Source organism: Gorilla gorilla, chromosome 2 (assembly GCF_029281585.2).
Source record: "Gorilla gorilla gorilla isolate KB3781 chromosome 2, NHGRI_mGorGor1-v2.1_pri, whole genome shotgun sequence".
Classification (NCBI taxonomy): domain Eukaryota; kingdom Metazoa; phylum Chordata; class Mammalia; order Primates; family Hominidae; genus Gorilla; species Gorilla gorilla.
In genome coordinates this window covers 180,879,342-180,899,978 of record NC_086017.1, presented here as the reverse complement: position 1 = coordinate 180,899,978, position 20,637 = coordinate 180,879,342, and the positions used below count along the sequence as shown (strand labels likewise).

Sequence of the window (20,637 nt, the reverse complement as noted above, 5' to 3'; positions counted from 1 at the left end):
TATGCTCCCAAAGCCCAACGCCTTTATCATGTGCTGATGCTACTCTGCTTCTTCGCTGGCCCGGCAGGCCGGTGCACACTTTGTAGGAGCGGGCTTTGTCATAATCTTCTTTGTAGCCCCAGCCCTAGCTCAGCAGCGGAGCCCCTCAAACCTCGGGAACTCCTCCCTGCAAAGGAGCCAGGACGCCCTCCCTCAGGCTGCCTTTAACCAGGGCAGGGTGACAAAGGACCTCCACAGAGTTGGCGGTCACTGCCTTAGCAGTGAGGCCTCAGGGCCCGGGCAGGCACAGCCAGCGGGACTCGAAGCAGGCTGGCGCCGAGGCTCGTGTAGCCGCCTCACAGCTGCAGGCAGACTGTAAGCGCGCGCGCGGTCGCCATGGCAGCGCAGCCGCTGCAGCCAGTGGGTGAGAGGAGCATGGGGAGCTCCCGGGAGGCCGCCCGTGCGCCGGCCAGGTCCCCGGCTTGGGCCTCCACTCAGGCCAGTACTCCGGGCGCGGCCCTAGCGGTCCAGCGCGGTAAGAAGTAGGGAGCAAGTCTGCGCGGCCTGGCCCAGACAAAACGCGCGAGGGGCGCCGGGGTCGCACGGCCGGAGCCCTCCCAGCAGCCCGCCAGCCCAAGGCGGCGAGGCAGGAGGGGTGCCCCTGGGAACCCCAGCTGTGGCCAGAGGTTTGGGGCGCCCAGAAACGAGGGCAGGAGAGGAGTCCCCGGTCGCCCTTTGCGACCGAGGGCAGGAGAGGAGTCCACGGAGAGGAGTCCCCGTGGGTCCGCCCTTTGCGCGATAGGTTGTGCAGATGGTGTCTGTCGCCGTGCTCTCAGGGTCTCCGGGAGGGGGTGGCGGGGGGGCTCTTCTCAGCCCCCTTTTTGTGAAAGTCCCAGAGAGCAGGTCGCAGGGGGGCATGAGGGTCTTGATACTGTTTCTGACTTTGCACCTCTGTACTATCTCCGTTTTAAATATTTCTGCGCCCATGATTAGCAAGTTAAGCACCTACCCTGAACGGCCACCGCCTACCCGCCATTTCTGTTTTATATGCTTGTTTTAAAGTCTGTTTGTGGATACGGAACTGTGTTCGGAGGCTGGCTTAATAATACTGCATCCAGGAGATGGGCAGTGTTAGGCTCTGCCTTTAGCATGAGAGGAAATTTAAGCTGGGATAACAACTTGTTCAAATGTACACACTGCGGATTCTGGATAGGGCACCCACGTTCTGACTCATGCTCATCGCTTAGATTTCCCAGTGCTTGGCTAAGTATGGAAAAGCATGTTTTGGAGGGATCTACCTCCTAAGTAAGTCCTTTCTCTGGAAATTGTTAAAACGTGGCTGCCAGAGGCGTGGATGAAAAAATGAAATTTGGGTTAGGTTCTTGACATTTTCCTGCGTAGCTGGGTTATTTCCTAGTTTTTGCTTTACAATTTGAAGGCTATTTTCCTTCTAATATGAATACAATATAGGAAATAAATTCATTGGTGCCACAAAATCCTGGCATACAAAATACATAGGTGAATTTTAAATCAAAGGAAGGGTAGCAGAAACTTTAAATACTGTAAATCTCTGGCTAGCTTGTTAAATAAGAATATTTCCATAACTTTGTTTAGCTGTATTTAGCTCGTAGTCTAAGATTCCTTCATGCCTTCGCGAAAATGAATTGTAGTCTGACACATTTCTGTGCCCTCGGAGATTCTCAGGGCAATTTTTCTCTTAATACCAAGGAAGACAGTAGGGAAGAAAGAAGCCCAGTGGGAGCCCAGCTCCAACTTCTATTTGGGATCTACTTGCTTTGTTTCCTGGGGAGGACTCTAAAGCAGCATTTTCTAGATTGCATTCCAAGTGAGGTTTTTGTTTTGTTTTGTTTTTGAGATGGAGTCTCCTCTGTCGCCCAGGCTGGAGTGCGGTGGCGCGATCTCTGCTCACTGCAACCTTGTAACCTCCACCTCCCGCATTCAAGCGATTCTGTCGCCTCAGCCTCCCAAGTAGCTGGGACTACAGGCATGCGCCACCACACCAGCTAATTTTTGTATTTTTGGTAGAGATAGGGTTTCACCATATTGGCCAGGCTGGTCTTGAACTCCTGGCCTCAAGTGATCCGCCCGCCTCGGCCTCCCAAAGTGCTGGGATTACAGGCGTAAGCCACCTCACCCGGCCGGAAATGCAGCATTCTTATCCTCCCTATTCTCAAGCTGAACAGTTTGAAGAGTGTGCACGTTTTAAATACCCTGAGAAGTGTTGTGTCTGTGTATAGTTTTGTTTATTTTAGCACTTCTCAAACTTACTTGATAATAAGACCTATTCTATTTGGAACACCTTTGATCATCCTGTAGAACATGAATATTCCACAAAATACAGTTTGGGAAATATTGTGCTACAATATCATTTAAATACATGAAAATTTTCTAAAATAGGTGAAGCTTTTTTTAATACGTACATCTATCCACATGACAGAAATTATGCTATTTAAAATTTTCAGAGAATATCTAGTGACATGGGAAAACTGCTTACAATATAATGTTAATTTAAAAAACAGCATATAAAGTTATATCTAAAGATTCCAATTTTGTTTAAAAAATACTTAATATGCATATAAAAGAAAAACTATAGGAAGTAGGTATGCCTAGACCTCAATTGTGGTTGTTCTTTGGCAGTGGGATTGCAGATTAACATGTATTTTTTTTTTAACGTTAGAAATTTCCGGTCGGGCGCAGTGGCTCACCTGTAATCCCAGCACTTTGGGAGGCTGAGGCAGGCTGATCACTCGAGGTCAGGAGTTTGAGACCAGCCTGGCCAACATGGTGAAACCCCGTCTTTATATCTGGGTGTGGTGGTGTGTGCCTGTAGTCCCAGCTACTCGGGAGGCTGAGGCAGGAGAATCGCTTGAGCCCGGGAGGCAGAGGTTGCAGTGAGCCGAGATTGCGCTCCTGCTCTCCAGCCTGGGTGGCAGATCGAGAACCTATCTCAAAAAAAAAAAAAAGAAATTTCCAAATTGTCTGGAATAAGTATATTAAATTTATTTTTAAAAAGGTTATTAAAAACTATAAGAAAATTTTGTTTTGCTTTCATCTGAAATATAATGTTCCTCATGTTAAATCTTGTTCTGCAGATCCGTTTAGCAAACTCATTATTCTTCAGAGTGCAAAGGACACTCAGTAAACAACATTTCTGAGATGTAGAGACTTAGAAGAGAAGCCAGCTCCTAAAAAGCTAGGCTGGTTGAGCAATGAGATCTCTGTGCACAAATTTTTAAAAGACATCCACAAAAGGTAGAAGTATAGAAAACAAAAGACAGTGGCCTGTGCTTCTAAGAAAAGTAACAGAATAACTTCCATCCCAGAAGATGTAGGCCTTGCAGAAGATGCTTTTGAGGTGTTACTGAAAACAGCAAGGTCATTAAGGAAAGCTGCATGTATAACAGAAAGGAGATCTCAACTCCTGCTTTGTGTCTGTCTTCTTAAGAACTTAGGGAAAAGTCACCTTTAGAAAGAGGAAATGGAAGGCTGGGTAGAAGAGCTTCTGTGAGCCAGGCCTCGATTTGGTATGAAGAACTGACAGTTACATTCAAACTTGGGATGGTGTAGAGGGTATCCAAGAAGCTTGTGGGAGTAGGTGCTTTATCAGATCCCTTTTGAGTTAGGTGATTAGATAAAATTGTTTTTATGTGAAGCTATTTTAAGAAACCTTTTCCTCTCGTGGATGCTGAGATACTGAGTTGAAAAAAAAAAGAAAGAAACCTTGAGTCCCTGTAACCCAATAGGGCACAGTGGAAAGAGGTTTTGGAATCAGTTTGATTCTGCACTCTGCCTTTATTAGCTGCATGGTTTTGGACAAAATATACAATTTCTTTGGAAGTCATTTTCCTCAGCTACCAGCGCTGGCACATAATGGAGCTTAGTTCTGCCTTTATGTCACTTCCAACGTAGGGTGCTCACTTGAGCCAGTGTCTGCCAAGCCTCAGTGGGTGCTTCAATGGCCCTAGTTCTCCAAACAGCATTTTAATTATCTCTCCCATTCATTATTTTTATTTCTCTTCTCTTTTTCTAACCTTAATTCTGTTTCCTTTTCTTCCCTACCCCCACTATACACACATACAACTCATATATTTGAAAGAGGTAGTTTTTATGGTTTTTTTAAAGCTTCTAGAATAATTTATATGTGATAGAGGATGCATATATTTTTCAGAATCTCCAGAATCTGGTCTCCAGAAACATTATTCTAATCTGTGTATGGAAAAATCCCAGAAAATTAATCCTTTTATATTGCATATACTCCAAGAAGTGGATGAAGAAATTAAAAAGGGGTAACAAAGACAAATACTTGATTACATTAATAGTGTTTGCTTATATTCATGTGTGTGAAAATCCTAACATATTGAGTGATTTTATAGCCATTTGAAAATGCTTGGTAAAATGAACATACCATTTGATTCAGGTAAGTAAGTAGACGAGCAACACTGTTAGTAGGTCTTAGAGGTGGTATAGTATTCAGGAAAGAGCACTAGACCAGGAGTACCCAAGCTTGGGCTCCAGAGTGATCTTCAACTTCTGTGGGTGGGGTGAATCTTTTTTTTTTTGTTTGTGGGCAGGGTGAATCTTTTCTTTTTTTTTTTTCTGAGACGGTGCCTCCCTCTGTCGCCCAGGCTAGAGTGCAGTGGCGTGATCTCGGCTCACTGCAAACTCGGCCTCCTGGGTTCAAGCAGTTCTCCTGCCTCAGCCTCCCGAGTAGCTGGGATTACAGGTGCTCGCCACCATGCCCAGCTAATTTTTGTATTTTTTAGTAGAGACAGGGTTTCACCGTGTTGGCCAGGCTGGTCTCGAACTTCTGACCTCAGGTGATCAGCCCGCCTTGGCCTCCCAAAGTCCTGGGATTACAGGCGTGAACCACCACACCTAACCTGAGCTGGGTGAGTCTAAGCAAATCATTGAAGTTTTCAGTGTTATCTATAAAGTGGGGCTACTGTTTGTGTGAGTGTGAGTGTGTGTGAGAGAGCTAAATATATGGAATCTTTTAAAGCACTTTGCAGTCTGCAGAATGTTCAGTAGTTTTAAGTTACCTGGTATAAATATACTGTATAAGTCTACTTACTATATGCTTGCTTCCAGTAAATGTTATCTGTGATATGACTATTTATACATGAAGGAAACATACTTTTACTTCTTTACTGGGTTTCTATTTCAAAATCTTTTTTTTTTTTTTTTTTTTTTTGTATTTTAACAGGCTAGCAGCAGGAATCACATTAAACATTGCTGGTAACAATCGCTTAGTGCCAGTAGAAAGAGTTACAGGTGAAGATTTTTGGATTCTTTCCAAAATTTTAAAGAATTGTCTGTATATTAATGGTATGTTTCCATAAGAATCAATACCTCCTGCTTTCCATTGATCTGATTTTAAGTATTCTTTATAATGAATATCCGCTTCTATTCATCTGTGCTTCAGGTTTGGATGTTGGATATAACCTTCTGTGTGATGTTGGTGCATACTATGCTGCGAAACTGCTTCAGGTATTATTTTACTACAAAATGTCCTTAGTTCCATTTACAATGAAACCAATTAGTCTAATGACACACACATAAAACACTAGTTTTACCTGATGTCAAGGGTCCTGACTCTGTGCTAGAACACTCAAAATATACTGGAAACCCATTGTGGATTTGGTCTCAACGGAGCCAGTAGCTAGAGCTCCTGAGTTATCTTTTGCAAACTTGTACACCATGATTAAATATATACACCACACATCTTTCAGATTGATCAAACCTAAATATAGTTTTTTCTTTCATGTATATTGTAATTATATTTTGATTACATGAGAATGATTTTTTTTCCTTAATGTAGTTGTTTTTGCTAGGATACAGTTTTTCTTGGTTATAAAGATTTTCTTTGGAGGAAAACACTTATTCAAATAAAGTATATACTGTATGTGTATATGTATATACATGTATGTAAAATTGACCAATTTCCAATAATAATAATGTGTAATAGCTTCTTTTCTCTTATAGAAACAACTTAATCTCATTTACTTAAACCTCATGTTTAATGATATTGGGCCCGAAGGTGGAGAATTGATTGCTAAAGTGCTACATGTAAGCATTTATGTATTTCAAACTAACATTGTATTTGGAAATTCTAACTTCTGATAGCTTGGAACCAACAGTGTCCAATGTTGAAGTGAACTTATTTTAATATTGTAGGAATGTATATTTTTATTATACTTTAATTTATTCAAGTGTAGACATTGCATGAACACTTTTGAAGTTATAGTTTTACTAAGATTTAACTCACATACATAAAATATACCCTTTGAAAGTCTTCAGTGGTTTTTTAAGTATTAATATATTCACAGAGCTGTGCAAGTATCACTACTATCACTATTTTAAAAACATTCTTATCACCCCAAAAAGAAAAGCCCTAAACTCATTAGCAATCCCTCTCCATCTGTTCTACCCCTTACTCTCCAGCCCCTGGCAGTCACTAACCTACTTCATCTATGTATTTGCCTATTGTGGATATTTCATATAAACAGAATCATACAATATGTGGCCTTTTGGGACTGGCTTAATGTTTTCAAGGTTCATCTTGAAAACCCAGTCACAAAGATTTATGTTTTTTTAAGAGTTTTACAGTTTTAGCTCTTTCTTTGATCCATTTTAATTTTTGAATATGGTATGAGGTAGGAATCCAACTTTATTCTCTTGCATGTGTATATCCATGTGTCCTAACACCATTTGTTAAAAGACTATTCTTTCTCCCATTGAACTGTCTTGACAGTTTTGTCCAAAAATCAGCTAACCATCATTGCAGGAGTTTATTTCTGTACTCTCAATTCTATTCTTTTAATCTGTATGTCTATCCTTATGCCAGTACCACACTATCTTGATTACTATAGCTTTGTAGTAGGTTTTGAAATCAGGAAGTGTGTCCTTGTTCTTTTTTCAGGATTGTGTTGACTCTTCTGTGTCCCTTGCATTTCCATATGAATTTTAGGTCAGTTAATCAATTTCTGCAAGAAAAGCAGCTGGGAATTTTTTTTTTTTTTTTTTTTTTTGAGATGGAGTTTTGCTCTTGTTGCCCAGGCTGGAGTGCAGTGGCGCGATTTTGGCTCACCACAACCTCCACCTCCTAGGTTCAAGCAATTCTCCTGCCTCAGCCTCCCAGGTAGCTGGGATTATAGGCATGCACCACCATGCCCGGCTAATTTTGTATTTTTAGTAGAGACAGGGTTTCTCCACACTGGTCAGGCTAGTCTCAAACTCCCGACCTCAGATTATCTGCCCACCTCGGCCTCCCAAAGTGCTGGGATTACAGGCATGAGCCACTTCACCCGGCCAGCAGCTGGGATTTTAATAGGAATTAGAGTAAATCTGTAGATCACCTTGGGGAGTATTACCATCTGAAGTCTTCCAAACCTCGAACATAAGAGGTTTCATTTATTTAAGGCCTTTCATTTCTTTCAGCAATGCTCTGTAGTTTTCAATGTGCAAATCTTACATTTCTTTTGTTAAATTTATTCCTAACTTTTTTTTATGCTATTGTAAGTGGAACTGTTGTTCTTAATTTCATTTTTAGGTTGTTCATTGTTAGCATATGGAAATACAGCTGTTTTTGTATATTGATCTTGTGTCCTGCTATGTTGCTGAACTCGTGTTAGTTCTAACAGGTTTTTTTTGGTGGAATCCTTAGGATTTTCCCTATGCAAGATGGTGTCACATACAGAGTTTCACTTCATTTCCAATTTGTATGGTTTTTCTTTTTGTTTTTCTTGGCTAATTGCTCTGGCTAGAACCTCCAGTACAATGTTAAATAGAAGTGGTGAGAGGACATCCTTTTCTTCTTCCTGATCTCAGAGGGGTTTGAATCATGATAATTATTTACACTATTATATGTCCTAATAGTTACTCATTAGAATGATGAAATGTCTGTGATTTTGTGAAATATTTATCAAATTATATTACTTTAAAAGTGATATAGGAGGAATGGGGAGTGACTGGTTAATGGTATAGGACCGGCTTCGGGGATGATGAAAATGTTTTGGAACTAGCTACAGGTGATGACTGCGCAATATTGTGAATGTACTAAATGCTACTGAATTGTATACTTAAAAATGGTCAGTTTTATGTTATGTGAATTTCACCTCAATTTAAAAAAGTGAAGTGCTATAATTTTCTTAAGATAAATTTACAGATTTTTCCAGTGAAAGTTTATTAATATATGTTTTATTTACTGGTTATTGCTTGGGCATCTGTTTCTTGGGCATTCTTTCTACTCAACTGTTAAACTAGATTTTTATCTATTATGGTAGATTGAATGTTACCTTTAAGGGATATATCCTGTTCTGGCTGGGCGCAGTGGCTTACGCCTGTAATCCCAGCACTTTGGGAGGCCGAGGTGGGCAGATCACGAGGTAGGGAGATCAAGACCATCCTGGCTAACATGGTGAAACCCCATGTCTACTAAAAATACAGAAAAAATTAGCCAGGCGTGGTGGTGGGTGCCTGTAGTCCCAGCTACTTGGGAGGCTGAGGCAGGAGAATGCTGTGAACCCAGGAGGTGGAGTTTGCAGTGAGTCGAGATCACACCACTGCACTCCAGCCTGGGCGACAGAGCGAGACTCCGTCTCAAAAAAAAAATATATCGTGTTCTAGCTCCATGAAAATTGGAGTCTGCAAATAGTAATACAGTCTCCTAATTCATGTAATGTATAGAATTCTGTGGATTAACAATTATTAAATAAGTTTTTTTCCTTTTCAGAAGAATCGGACTCTGAAATACCTAAGAATGACTGGAAACAAAATTGAAAATAAAGGTGGAATGTTTTTTGCTGCAATGCTGCAAATTAATTCATCATTAGAGAAATTAGATCTGGGTGACTGTGATCTGGTGAGTAAACTGGTTATGAGAAAATCATCCAGATAGTGGGTCATTAGAGAACAGCTAAATCAGAGTCTTATGAATGATTAATTTTGCCTCTTATGTCTAATATCAGAGAAAAGGTGTTTTTCCCCTAGACATAATAGTGCAGATTATTAATAAAATCAGACTATAGTAAATAACATAGAAAAATACTTGATAAAAATATTCCTAAACTTCCATCTATATAACTCATCTTAAACTGTATGGAATTTTTAGAAAAAGATCATGTTCACTTTAATTAAACAAATATTATTTTATTCATATAATTTTTTTACTTTTGAAAATACATTTTAGGCTGCAGTGGCTCACGCCTATAATCCCAGCACTTTGGGAGGCTGAGGCAGGTGGATCATCCAAGGTGAGGAGTCCAAGACCAGCCTGGCCAACATGGTGAAACCCCGTCTCTACTAAAAATACAAAAATTAGTCAGGGCCTGGTGGCGGAAGCCTGTAATCCCAGTTACTCAGGAGGCTGAGGCAGGAGAATTGCTTGAACCAGGAGGTGGAGGCTGCAGTGAGTTGCACTCCAGCCCCTGGGCGACAGAGTGAGACTCTGACTCAAAACAAAAATAAAATACTTTTTAGTAGTTACTTATATTGTAGCACAAAAACTTAAAATGATGATGCTAAAAGCTGCTCTGAAGCTGGGCGACATAACATGCACCTGTAGTCCCAGCTATTCAGGAGGCTGAGGTGGGAGAATCTCTTGAGCCCAGGAGTTTGAGGTTACAGTTCACTACAACCGTGCCTGTGAACATCCACTGTACTCCAGCATGGGCAACATGGTAAGACCCTGGTTCTAAAAATTATTAAAAAAGATAAAAGTTGCTTTGAACCTTCACCTGGCCTGATAATGAAAAATGTGTTTTTTTGCATGTCTTCAAATTCCAGGCTTCACTTTCTCTGACATGCTTTCAAATCTTTAGGCCTACTCTTGGGAACCTGTTGTATAGCCTCAGGTTAATCAATGTGACATGAAAATAAGATGGGCCAGGGGGCTCTCTGGTATAATAGATTCTGAAGGATTAACTTTTTTTTTTTTTTTGGAGACAGAGTCTCACTCTTGTCACCCAGGCTGGAGTGCAATGGCGTGATCTCGGCTCACTGCAACCTCCACCTCCTGGGTTCAAACAATTCTCCTGCCTCAGCCTCCTGAGTAGCTGGGATTACAGGTGCCTGCCACCACGCCCGGCTAATTTTTTTTTGTATTTTTAGTAGAGACGGGGTTTCATGATGTTGGCTAGGCTGGTCTCAAACTCCCGACCTCAGGTGATCCACCTGCCTCGGCCTCCCAAAGTGCTGGGATTACAGGAGTGAGCCACAGCGCCTGGCCAAGATTAACTTTTTAAGGTGGTAGATGCAGCCAGTGTGGTTCTGGGAAAACATTAATTCGGTACTGATCATCTCCACATACCAGTCATTGTGCTGGATACTAAGGATACAACAGTGAATCACATGGCCTCTGCCTCTGCCCTTATGAAACTTATGTTTTAGTTGGGGAAACACCAATGAAGAAATAGAGGAAAGTGCTACAAAAATGACTGAGTACTCTGATAATGGGGAGAAGTAATTCTGCTACAGGAGGGTTGCCTAAGACTTATATTACTAAGGTAATATTTACAAGTTATGAAGGATGAGAAAAAACTCATGGAGAGTGTCCATGTCAGAACCTTCCAGGCAGAGCATCCAGCATGCACAGACATTAAGATAGTGCTTCCCTAAGTGTGGCATGGGTAGCATTCTTGGTGCAGAGTGAGGTAATTTTCATACTCATATATTTATTTTTACAGATGCTTTGTTTGTTTCAAGGGATTATGGTTTTCCATTTACAGCAGTGATACAAAGTTTTATTTTAAAATAAATATAATTGAAAAAGTGAGTTGATTTAATGGGAAAGTATTAAGTAAATGGTGTAAAGTAAGTTTGGGCGTGGTGGCTCATGCCTGTAATCCCAGCACTTTGGGAGGCCAAGGCAGGCAGATTGCCTGAGCCCAGGAGTTTGAGACCAGCCTCGGCAACATGGGAAAACACCGTCTCTACAAAAAACACAAAAATTAGCCACGCATGGTGCTGCATGCCAGCTACTAGGGAGGCTGAGGTGGGAGGATTGCTTGAGCCCAGCAGGTCAAGGCTTCAGTGAGCCGAGTGTGCCACTGCACTCCAGCCTGGGTGACAGAGTGAGACCCTATCTCAAAAAATAAATAAATAAAAACAAAAATAGTGTTAAATATTTTGCATACTGAGATATGGCAAAAATCACGAGGTTGGTACATGAATAATAAAATAGCAAGTGTCACAGGTTTTAAGAACTGAGAAGTCAGAATGGCTGAGCAGACAAAGTTAAGAGTGCCTCGAAGTAAAAGCAGAGAAGCTTATGGAGGCCAGATATGGCAAAGTTGTGTGGGTTGTGGGTCACAGGTAAGGGGAAGAAGTGGGGGTTGTATTGTAAATGAAAATCATGGAAAAAGCAAATCATGGAAATCTGGAAAAGCTCTGAGGGGTAATGATCTGATTGGTGGTTTTAGATCACAGGTTTCTCTGTGCAGAATTAAAGGGTGGCAAGAAGAAGCCATCTGACCACTTAGTAGTCCAGGTGAGAGGTGAGGAGGACTTGGGCTGGGGTGGTGGCCACAGAAATGGACAGGAACAGACTAATTTGAGACATCTTTTGGAGGCAGCAGAATCTGTAAGTCTTAGTGATCAACTGGATGGGAAGGTAAGAGGAATGGCAGAGTGAGAGGAAGCCCATGGTTTCCGGCATACCAGCTGGGTGTACATGGTGGTGTCCATCACGGATATGGGGGGACTAGGCCCTTCCAGTCAGATAGAGCAAGAGAGGCCTATGGGATCTGTGAAAAATGTGATTGGTAACCTTGTCCCACCGCACACACACTTAAAGTACTAGTATGAATATAAAAGAGTGCTTGCACAATGATGTGTGTTGGATAAGTAGTATGAGCTCTCTAGCTGGGATCCACATAAAAGCTTGAGGGGTGAGGAAAAAAAACCTAGAGGGAAACACCCAGGAAATGGACACTGAAACATTAAGAAACTCCCCGTGCCATGTTTTAGATAGATTTTAGGGCCAGGAGAGAAGAATACAGTAACAATTCATTTTTGAATTTGATCAACTTACAATTCAAAGTCCAAGGAATGCTTAAATTTTAAAAACAATTTTATCAGAATGCAGATAGCTGATCTTGAAATATTTATGTAGTGAGATTATTATATACTTTGTCTGTTTCCTTAATGAATTTACCTGTTTTTAGGGAATGCAAAGTGTGATAGCATTTGCTACAGTACTAACTCAAAACCAAGCAATTAAGGCAATAAACCTAAACCGACCTATACTGTATGGTGAACAGGTATGTATTCAAAGTGATGGTAGTTAATATAACAACATGAATAAAACTAAGGTACTACTACAAGTTTATGTCAAGGTACATGAATACACTGTATTTTTAGAGATGTACTCACTATATCTTGTAAACTACTATTTGTAAAAATGTTTAAACGAAAATTATATCAATTCTTGGTAAGACGTTTATAACTAAATATGGTTTTAGATATTGCTTATTTAAGCAGCAAACATGTCATCTTTCCTCTTGAAACTCAAGTTCTTAGTGAGTAAACCTGTGAGGGTCAAAGTAGTTAAGATGAAAGCATAAATAGTGAAGGTTTTAAAGGCCAGACTATAAGAGCCCAGTGTGAGCTGTTTGTTACATTGATGTGGCTGAACCATTACACCTTTGAAATCATGAGTAATAAAACCAAAATGTGTATGAAAAGCAGTAAGCTGCTTGCTGGAGACAGAAAGATGAGTAAAAATGTGGTTCCTACTTTCATGACTTCTTTCTCCTTCTGGGTGGCTTTCTTCTCCTATCACTTGTAAACAGCTAGAGAATAAGAACTCATGTTATTATTGGTATAAACAAAAACATGTATCTAACTATTAGGAAAAGTAAATGGTCAAAGCACTTTATAAAGTTCAGTGTTTAAAATTTAATGTTTGGCCGCGCACAGTGGCTCACGCCTGTAATCCCAGCACTTTGGGAGGCCGAGGCAGGCAGATCACCTGAGGTCAGGAGTTTGAGATCAGCCTGGCCAACATGGCAAAACCCAGTCTCTACTAAAAGTACAAAAATTAGCCAGGCATGGTGGCAGGCGCCTGTAATCCCAGCTACTTGGGAGGCTGAGGCAGGAGAATCGCTTGAACCCAGGAAGCAGAGGTTGCAGTGAGCCGAGATTGCACCACTGCACTCCAGCGTGGGCGACAGAGCGAGACTTCATCTTCATCTCAATCAGTCAATCAATCAATCAATGTCAGTGTTTGAATTCTCAACTTTATTTTTCTTTTTTGAGATGAGGTCTCACTCTGTCACCCAGGCTGGAGTGCGGTGGCATGATATCGGCTCACGGCAGCCTCCACCTCCTGGCCTCAAATGATCCTCCCACCTCAGCTTCCTGAGTGGCTGGGACTACAGGTATGCACCACCATGCCCACCTAAATTTTTTTGTATTTTTGGTAAAGACAGGGTTTTGTCATGTTGCCCAGGCTGGTCTTGAACTCCTGAACTCAAGCTATCTGCCTGCCTTGGCCTCCCAAAGTGTGCATAGGCATCAGCTACCATGCCCAGCCAAACTCTGAACTTTTTAAATGATTAAAGCACTTTAGATAATTTAAAATTATCTACTTCATTGTTCCCCCTTAGTATGAATAACTGAGAATTAATGATATTTTTAAAGTAGTATTCTCATATTCAGAAGTGTATTTTACATTCTTTGCCTACATAGATCTCTCCCTTTATCGCTGCACTTTTTGGTACCAGAACTTTTGCGGTTTTACATCACGTTGTTTCATGTACGTAAATCCAATCTGTTCAACAAGACCCTCAGAATCTTCAAATAGATTCCTATTTTAAAAATACTTAAAAGACTAGCAAAATACAGCTCAAAGTAGGCATGCAGTGAATTGCTTCACTCATGATTCATTCACACCATGAATATTTGAATGCAACCTTAAACCAGACACAATGCTAGCGAGGTGCTAGAGGTATTAAAGTCAAATAAATTACATAGCACTTGTCTTGCAGTGAGTTTTCCATCTAGGTGGAGGGAGCTTGACAAGTCTGGAGAGTGATATGCCCGGGGTGCCATGGGGACATAAGGAGGGTAATCGGAATCAAAGCAGGGGAGGTGAGTGTGGTAGGGAGGTGAGTGTGGTAGGGAGGTTCTCAGATTGAGGACATGACAGGAGATTTGAGGGCTAAATACATTTCTGGATTTTATCTCTGTGGAAATATGTTTATATATAGGAGATCACATTATAAGCATGATCCCTTTTTAAAATATGTTGAGTGGTGTCATTCCTAAATCCACCTGAGGATGCTTATTATTAAAAGCCCAGGCCCCCTTGTTGCTCTCAGCCTGGTGCTTCTGGCAGCCAGCTAGGTGCTAGTCTGTTTTGTTCTTCTCCAGGACAGCCACTACCTTCTCTATCCCCAAGGGTACTATTCTGCTCTTAAATTGCTGTTCCCAAATACAAACCTGCAAATCTATTCCATGTACGGGTTTTACTGTTTTATTACCGTGGAGGAATGGGATAACAAAAAGCTGTTAAGATGTTGGACTTCACCTTTAATGCTCATTGGCATTATCCGGGGAGCTTGAAAAATACTGATGCCAGGTGCCACTCTAGACAAATCAAGTCACAAACTCAGTGAATGGGGCTAAAACCCTTTACTATTTCTGATAATAGTTCCTCCCTTAATTAGGATACTCCTGCTTTCAAGCTTTGTAGCCTAAAACTGCAATCAAGGCCCAAACACAAAAACGTACTGAGTTTGTCCTCTGTGCCTGGCACTAGGTAGAGCAATAGTGGAACCCCCTAAGTGGTTGGTTTGCATTTTTTTACGTTCCTAGACTACATAGCATCCCTTTAGCATGGTTGGCGTGCATTTTTAAAGATCCTAGTCTACATAGCATTCCTTTGGGTGTATCTTTTCAGTGTCAAAGCAATTTCAGCAAATACAGAATTACAGAATATTGAACAATAATAAATGCTTTGTAGTCTGCTTATGGAACACTTATTTTGTGCTAGGTACCTTTTATTAGTTAACTTATTTCTGTGAGGGAAGCATAATTTCAGCTAGTTTACTAAAATGGAAACTGAGACTCAGCTAGATGAAAATATTTGCCCAAAGTCATATAGCCAGTAAAAGGTAGAGCTAGTATCTGACAGACTTGATTTTTATAAAGCTCATGTACTTTCTGCTATTGCTATGTAGTTTCATTTAAAGTTTTTTTCAAAGTACCTTTATATATAACAAGAACACATATAGTTATCTATGTTCATCATCAGCATTTCCAGTGACTAAAAAACTTATTACGTTATACAGCAATCATGCAAGAGTACTTCTTGTCACAAAATACTTTGGGCCATTCATTTGAAAATATGCTTTGATTTTATTAAAAACTCAAAATGCCTGGTATTCAAATCTTCATTGATGCTATGTATCTTTTACCTAGAAGTAGCTAGATTGTGGAACTTAAAAAAAAGTCTTCTGATGATCAGAAAATAAGAATAAAATCTCTTAGGAATTTGAGATGAATATAAAGGGAAGGATCAGCTATATCACAGGGTTAATGAGTGTATTCTTAATATAAAATAAAGATTGGGAAATGTCTTTGTATTTTGTCTGAAAACCATCAAGAGTAGAGATCAAGAGCAAAGTTCAGGAACATATGGAAGGTATAAGAAAGGTTTAGAGACTTGAAAGATGGATTACATGCTCAGTACATGATGGAACCAATTTTTTTTTCCTTTCGAAATGACTGATTATTGTTTTTTTAAAAAACCATATTAACCAGCCTCTTTTACATCACTTAGGTAGCAGGCACTTGTAAAATATAGTGACTATATTTTACCTTCTGAGAAGGTAAAAAATATCATTTGTGGCAAAGATAATTTTTTAAAGATAGACCAAACAAATGCAAATTGTGGACTAACAGTTTTAACCAATATAATCTTTTTAAAAAGCTAATTTAAATAACAGCATATGTCTGAAATAAACATGTACTACTTCAAAATTATATTTTAGAAATAAGATTTTATCCACTTTTAGGAAGAGTCTACAGTCCATGTAGGCCGCATGTTGAAAGAAAATCACTGTCTTGTTGCACTACACATGTGTAAGCATGATATAAAAAACAGTGGTATACAACAGTTATGTGATGCACTGTATCTGAACAGTAGCCTGCGCTACCTTGATGTCAGCTGGTAAGTGATAATTTACACATTAATAATTTAAAGTTAAATAATGGGAATAATCTATATAAATATTCATGGTACTTGGGATACGTTGTTAGACATTATTTCCAATGATTAGAAACTGCAACCAATTGTCAATCCTTTGTCCTAAGCTTTAATATTTAATACTGCTATCTTTTAGTAACATAAATGAGCAATTTAGTTGTGTAAACAAGAATGAAAGCAACATTTTATGGTGAATTTTCATTAACTTTCTTGGAAATCAAGTGATTAAAATAAACCTTTACTAAAACAGAAAGTACTGTTTAAGTTTTCAAGCATCTTATCACTATGAATAAAAACACTATTTCATATTTTCAAATATAACTATTTTTCCTTTGCCAGCAACAAAATAACTCATGATGGAATGGTGTATTTGGCTGATGTACTGAAAAGCAACACTACCCTGGAAGTAATAGATCTTTCCTTTAACAGAATAGAAAATGCAGGCGCAAACTATCTCAGTGAAACTCTTACTTCACACAACAGGAGTCTTAAAGCGTTAGTATGGTTTTATATTTAATCAAAATAACAGAAAAGCAAATTTTTAAATACTAACCTCAATCCCCTTAACTCTTAAGATTATAATGAAATATGAAAACTCAGCTTCTAAACTGACATAGTATTAAGTTACAGTAAACATTTACATTTCTATTTTTCAAATGTAATGTCTTTTACAATTAGACTGATTCTATTAACGATTCCTTCAAATTAATGAGAAAATTTGTATTGCTTATATTACTTATCCTGAATTCTAATAGAAAACTCAGAAGCATTCAATATGATCAAGACTTTTAAAAATAAGAATGAACTAAAGAATAAAATACTTGGATGCATTTATCCAGAAAAATATATCTGCTATCCACCCAAACATTTACTGAATAATATAAAACAGAAGACTTTCAAAATGTAGTTAGCTCTACTAAGTACCTTAAGGATCTAATTAGAAAACTAAGTTTCTTGGATTTTAGGAATTAAATGGTCAGTATTTTTTACCACTACATTACAACATACTGAAGAATAATGCTAAGACTACACAAGAAAGTGTTTGTAATAAATGTTGCTAATTTTTGTATTCTTTCCTTGTGGAATTATTGGTTTCAGGTTGTCAGTAGTCAGCAACAACATAGAGGGAGAAGGACTTGTTGCACTTTCACAATCAATGAAAACAAATCTCACTTTCTCTCATATCTACATTTGGGGAAACAAATTTGATGAGGCTACGTGTGTAGTAAGTTTTAAGTTTTTTCCTTCACTGAAGGCTTTTTCTGGGATCATCTCTGTAACATCAGATATTATTTACAGGTGCCTCAGAAATGGTTACACAGTGAGACACTGCAGTTTTGATAATTAACATAAGTCCTAAAATTAGCTACTAGAGAGTTTGGTGGTTGAAATAACCAAAGATATTAAAACTATGTATTAGTATTACACATCACTGAATGACACAGTTCTAATTCCTCTAAGGTTAAAAAAATCATAATTATTGATCAGATGTAGCAAAATTTCTGATCTGCTCCCTAATAATTATACCAAAATATGGAATGGGAGAGATAGAGTACAAGCTATCAAAATATTTGGCATGTTGCTCACATAAATACAGACAGCCTTTGATACTACTTTCAAAACAGAAATAATGGTAACAGTTTTCATTTGGAAAGAACGAGGGGGAAAAAGTAGATGTTAAAATTCTCAAAATTTGCAAAAGGACTAACAAAAATTCCACCACTAAAAAGAGTAATAAAACATACAGTGTTGTCTAAACCACCCTCCCAAAAAAACCAACCCTTACTTTTAGAAAAACATCCATAATTCTTTAGGTTCAGCTACATCAGTAGCTGAATAAGTTGAGTCTGGAACTGGAACTAATGATGAATGACAAGCTAAAGCAAAAACCAACTTGACTTTTAAATCTTTTAATGTCTAAATTTCCATCTTTCTCCATATTGCCAACCTTACTGACAAACCAGTTCAACGTATTTATATGACTCTGTTACATAGATACTAAGGATCGTGGCTCATGCCTGTAATCCCAGCACTTTGGGAGGCTAAGGCGGGGGGGATCACGAGGTCAAGAGATTGAGACCATCCTGGCCAACATGGTGAAACCCCATCTCTACTAAAAGTACAAAAATTAGCTGGGTGTGGTGGTGCACTGGGCCTGTAGTCCCAGCTATTCGGGAGGCTGAGGCAGGAGAATCTCTTGAACCCAGGAGGCAGGGGTTGCAGTGAGCCGAGATCGTGCCACTGCACTCCAGCTTGGTGACAGAGCAAGACTCTGTCTCAAAAAAAAAAAAAAAAGTATAAAAATTCTACAATGAAGAAATAATTAATAGGTCCGCATCCAATACTATGGAATTGTCTCTTTTAGCCTAAATCTGTAGATTAGATTCAGGGGGGTCATGAACTCTATATAATTGTATGTCCAAATCTGGGATTCCCTTAATTTTTCTGAGGAGTGGGTAACTAGCTATCAGCAGATTTTTGAGAATGTATACAATAGGCCTCCTACCCAGCCCCCCTACCTATTCCAATTTATGAACATCTGTGGGACTTGAAAATTTTGACCATAGGAGCTTTGGTCCACAAAATTGGTAGTATAGAAAATTAACTCTAGGAGTCACAAAATGACAAAACATGTCTAATACATTAAAAGTTAGAAATAAGTTTTGCAATATTATAATTTCATTCTGTGTAATTAAATGAATAAAAATCTATTTACAATACCTGGAAAATATTAAAATTCAGCAATGTTATTCAGAATATTTTATTTTAAACTACAAATTAGCACAGCTAATTTGAATATTTAAATTCCCTTAAGCACTGTAAATTGAATACATTTTTTCTTAATGATATAGTTTTTCTTTTCTTAAAAATCCTAGGCATATTCAGACTTAATTCAAACGGGTTGTCTAAAACCAGACAATACAGATGTGGAGCCATTTGTGGTAGATGGACATGTATATCTTGCAGAAGTCTCCAATGGCCTTAAAAAGCATTATTATTGGACATCAACTTATGGAGAATCTTATGACCACTCATCTAATGCAGGTTTTGCTCTTGTTCCAGTAGGTCAACAGCCATGAAAAAGTAGCTCTAAAATAATTTTCATACACTTGTCTTATTGTTTCACAGAGATTAATATTCTGTAGCCTATTTTCTTTTATAAATTAAAACAAGTTACTTTTTTCAAATGTGTAAAAGATAATGACTGTATTAAACTTTGTATAACTGTCTATTGTGAAAAAGTGAGTAGGGTAATTTTTTAAAAGAAATTTTACAATATAGAGACTAAAATTCTAACCCTGGAGAAAGAGGCCAAGGAACTAGACTAAATTTCTTTTTACAATGAAAATATAACCAAGTAGTGAAATAGCGTACAAGTAAAGGTCATTGTAGGTATCTAACTGAAAGTTATTAAGTAGTATTAATAAAAAGGTTTGTGGTAGAAAATTACCAGTGACTTTCAAAGGGTTTCAAAGTTCAGAAGTTGAAAAAGTATTCTACCTATCCTATTTACGTGTTACAGACAGGTGTTACTAACAATTTCATAAATACAGGCAAATATATATAAACATATACATACCCCTTTCCCAACAAGCCAGTGCTGCCAGCTTCTCCCACTCTCCTCTCATAACCACTATCCTGACTTCTAACCCCACTGAGTAGTTTTGCCTGTTTTTGACCTTTATATAAATGGAAGCATACAGTATACACTCTTTTTGTGTCTGGCTTCTTTTGTTCAACATTATATTAGTATGATTCATTTATGTTGTTTAATGTAGCAGTAGTCTGTTCACTTTTCATTGCTTTGTAGTATTCCTCACATGCTGGGTAGTAGGATGTCTACCAGATTCTGGAAAGAGTTTGACTTCCCAGGCTACTGCCTCTTCCTGTGTGCTATAGAAGAGACCCACAAGTTCCCATATTCCCCCAAAGGGAGATTCAGAAGATGGCTGAAGGAGAAGCAAGTAGGCTTACCTTGAGCTTACAGTGGGGTGCAGGTGGTAAACCTGTAACCTGACCTACACTGCTGCTGGAGGCAGAGTTGCAGGTGATAGGGCCTCAGAGAGTTTTCCACATCCAAAAGAACTGAGAAGAAGTCAGTTCAGCCAAGGACAACTGGACTCTGACCAGACTAGGAAAGACTTTGTTACTTATTTTATAAGCTGCTGCCTGCCACAACAGAGGTCAGTATAATTAACCCAGAGAATGGAAGGGCTCAACAAAGACTCTGTCTACCCTGATGCCACTGTCTTGTACGATATGTCTGGACACCATTTTAGAAAGACAAAAGGCAGAAATAAAACAGCATTTCTCCAAAAGATTAAGCATTACCTTAAAATCGCTTAAGATATAAATTCTATCCCCTTTATATCAGACTAGGTTTTAAACTGGCTAAAACTAAAAGTTAATTTTTTCCAGACTTACCACTG

At 39.0% G+C, this 20,637-nt stretch overlaps 1 protein-coding gene across 5 annotated transcripts; it reads left to right on the top strand.

Moving 5' to 3' along the window:
• The first annotated feature begins 222 nt into the window (after positions 1-222).
• LRRC34 (leucine rich repeat containing 34) lies at positions 223-19,449 on the top strand. 5 transcript variants are annotated; one of them, XM_055383890.1, is made up of 11 exons: positions 223-354; positions 4,169-4,286; positions 5,204-5,325; positions 5,423-5,487; positions 5,983-6,066; positions 8,732-8,860; positions 12,162-12,257; positions 16,017-16,171; positions 16,547-16,702; positions 17,306-17,432; positions 19,084-19,449. In XM_055383890.1, the coding sequence occupies exons 2-11, from the start codon at positions 4,213-4,215 to the stop codon at positions 19,285-19,287; spliced, it is 1,212 nt and encodes a 403-aa protein (XP_055239865.1). In that variant the 5' UTR covers positions 223-354; positions 4,169-4,212; the 3' UTR covers positions 19,288-19,449. The 5 variants fall into 5 exon arrangements, with proteins under 5 accessions (XP_055239865.1, XP_018878410.2, XP_018878409.2 ...); XM_019022865.4 differs by having other exon boundaries at positions 223-514; positions 5,204-5,271; XM_019022864.4 differs by having other exon boundaries at positions 223-514; positions 8,735-8,860.
• The last annotated feature ends 1,188 nt before the right edge of the window (positions 19,450-20,637 follow it).

What these genes read in the sequence shown, in the direction of transcription:
- LRRC34 (XM_004037985.5), top strand. Translation starts at nt 376, where the DNA reads ATGGCAGCGCAGCCGCTGCAGCCAGTGGGTGAGAGGAGCATGGGGAGC. An exon ending in ATCTGGGTGACTGTGATCTG is followed by an intron (nt 8,861 to 12,161) that starts GTGAGTAAACTG and finishes ACCTGTTTTTAG; the next exon opens with GGAATGCAAAGTGTGATAGC. An exon ending in TTGATGAGGCTACGTGTGTA is followed by an intron (nt 17,433 to 19,083) that starts GTAAGTTTTAAG and finishes TAAAAATCCTAG; the next exon opens with GCATATTCAGACTTAATTCA.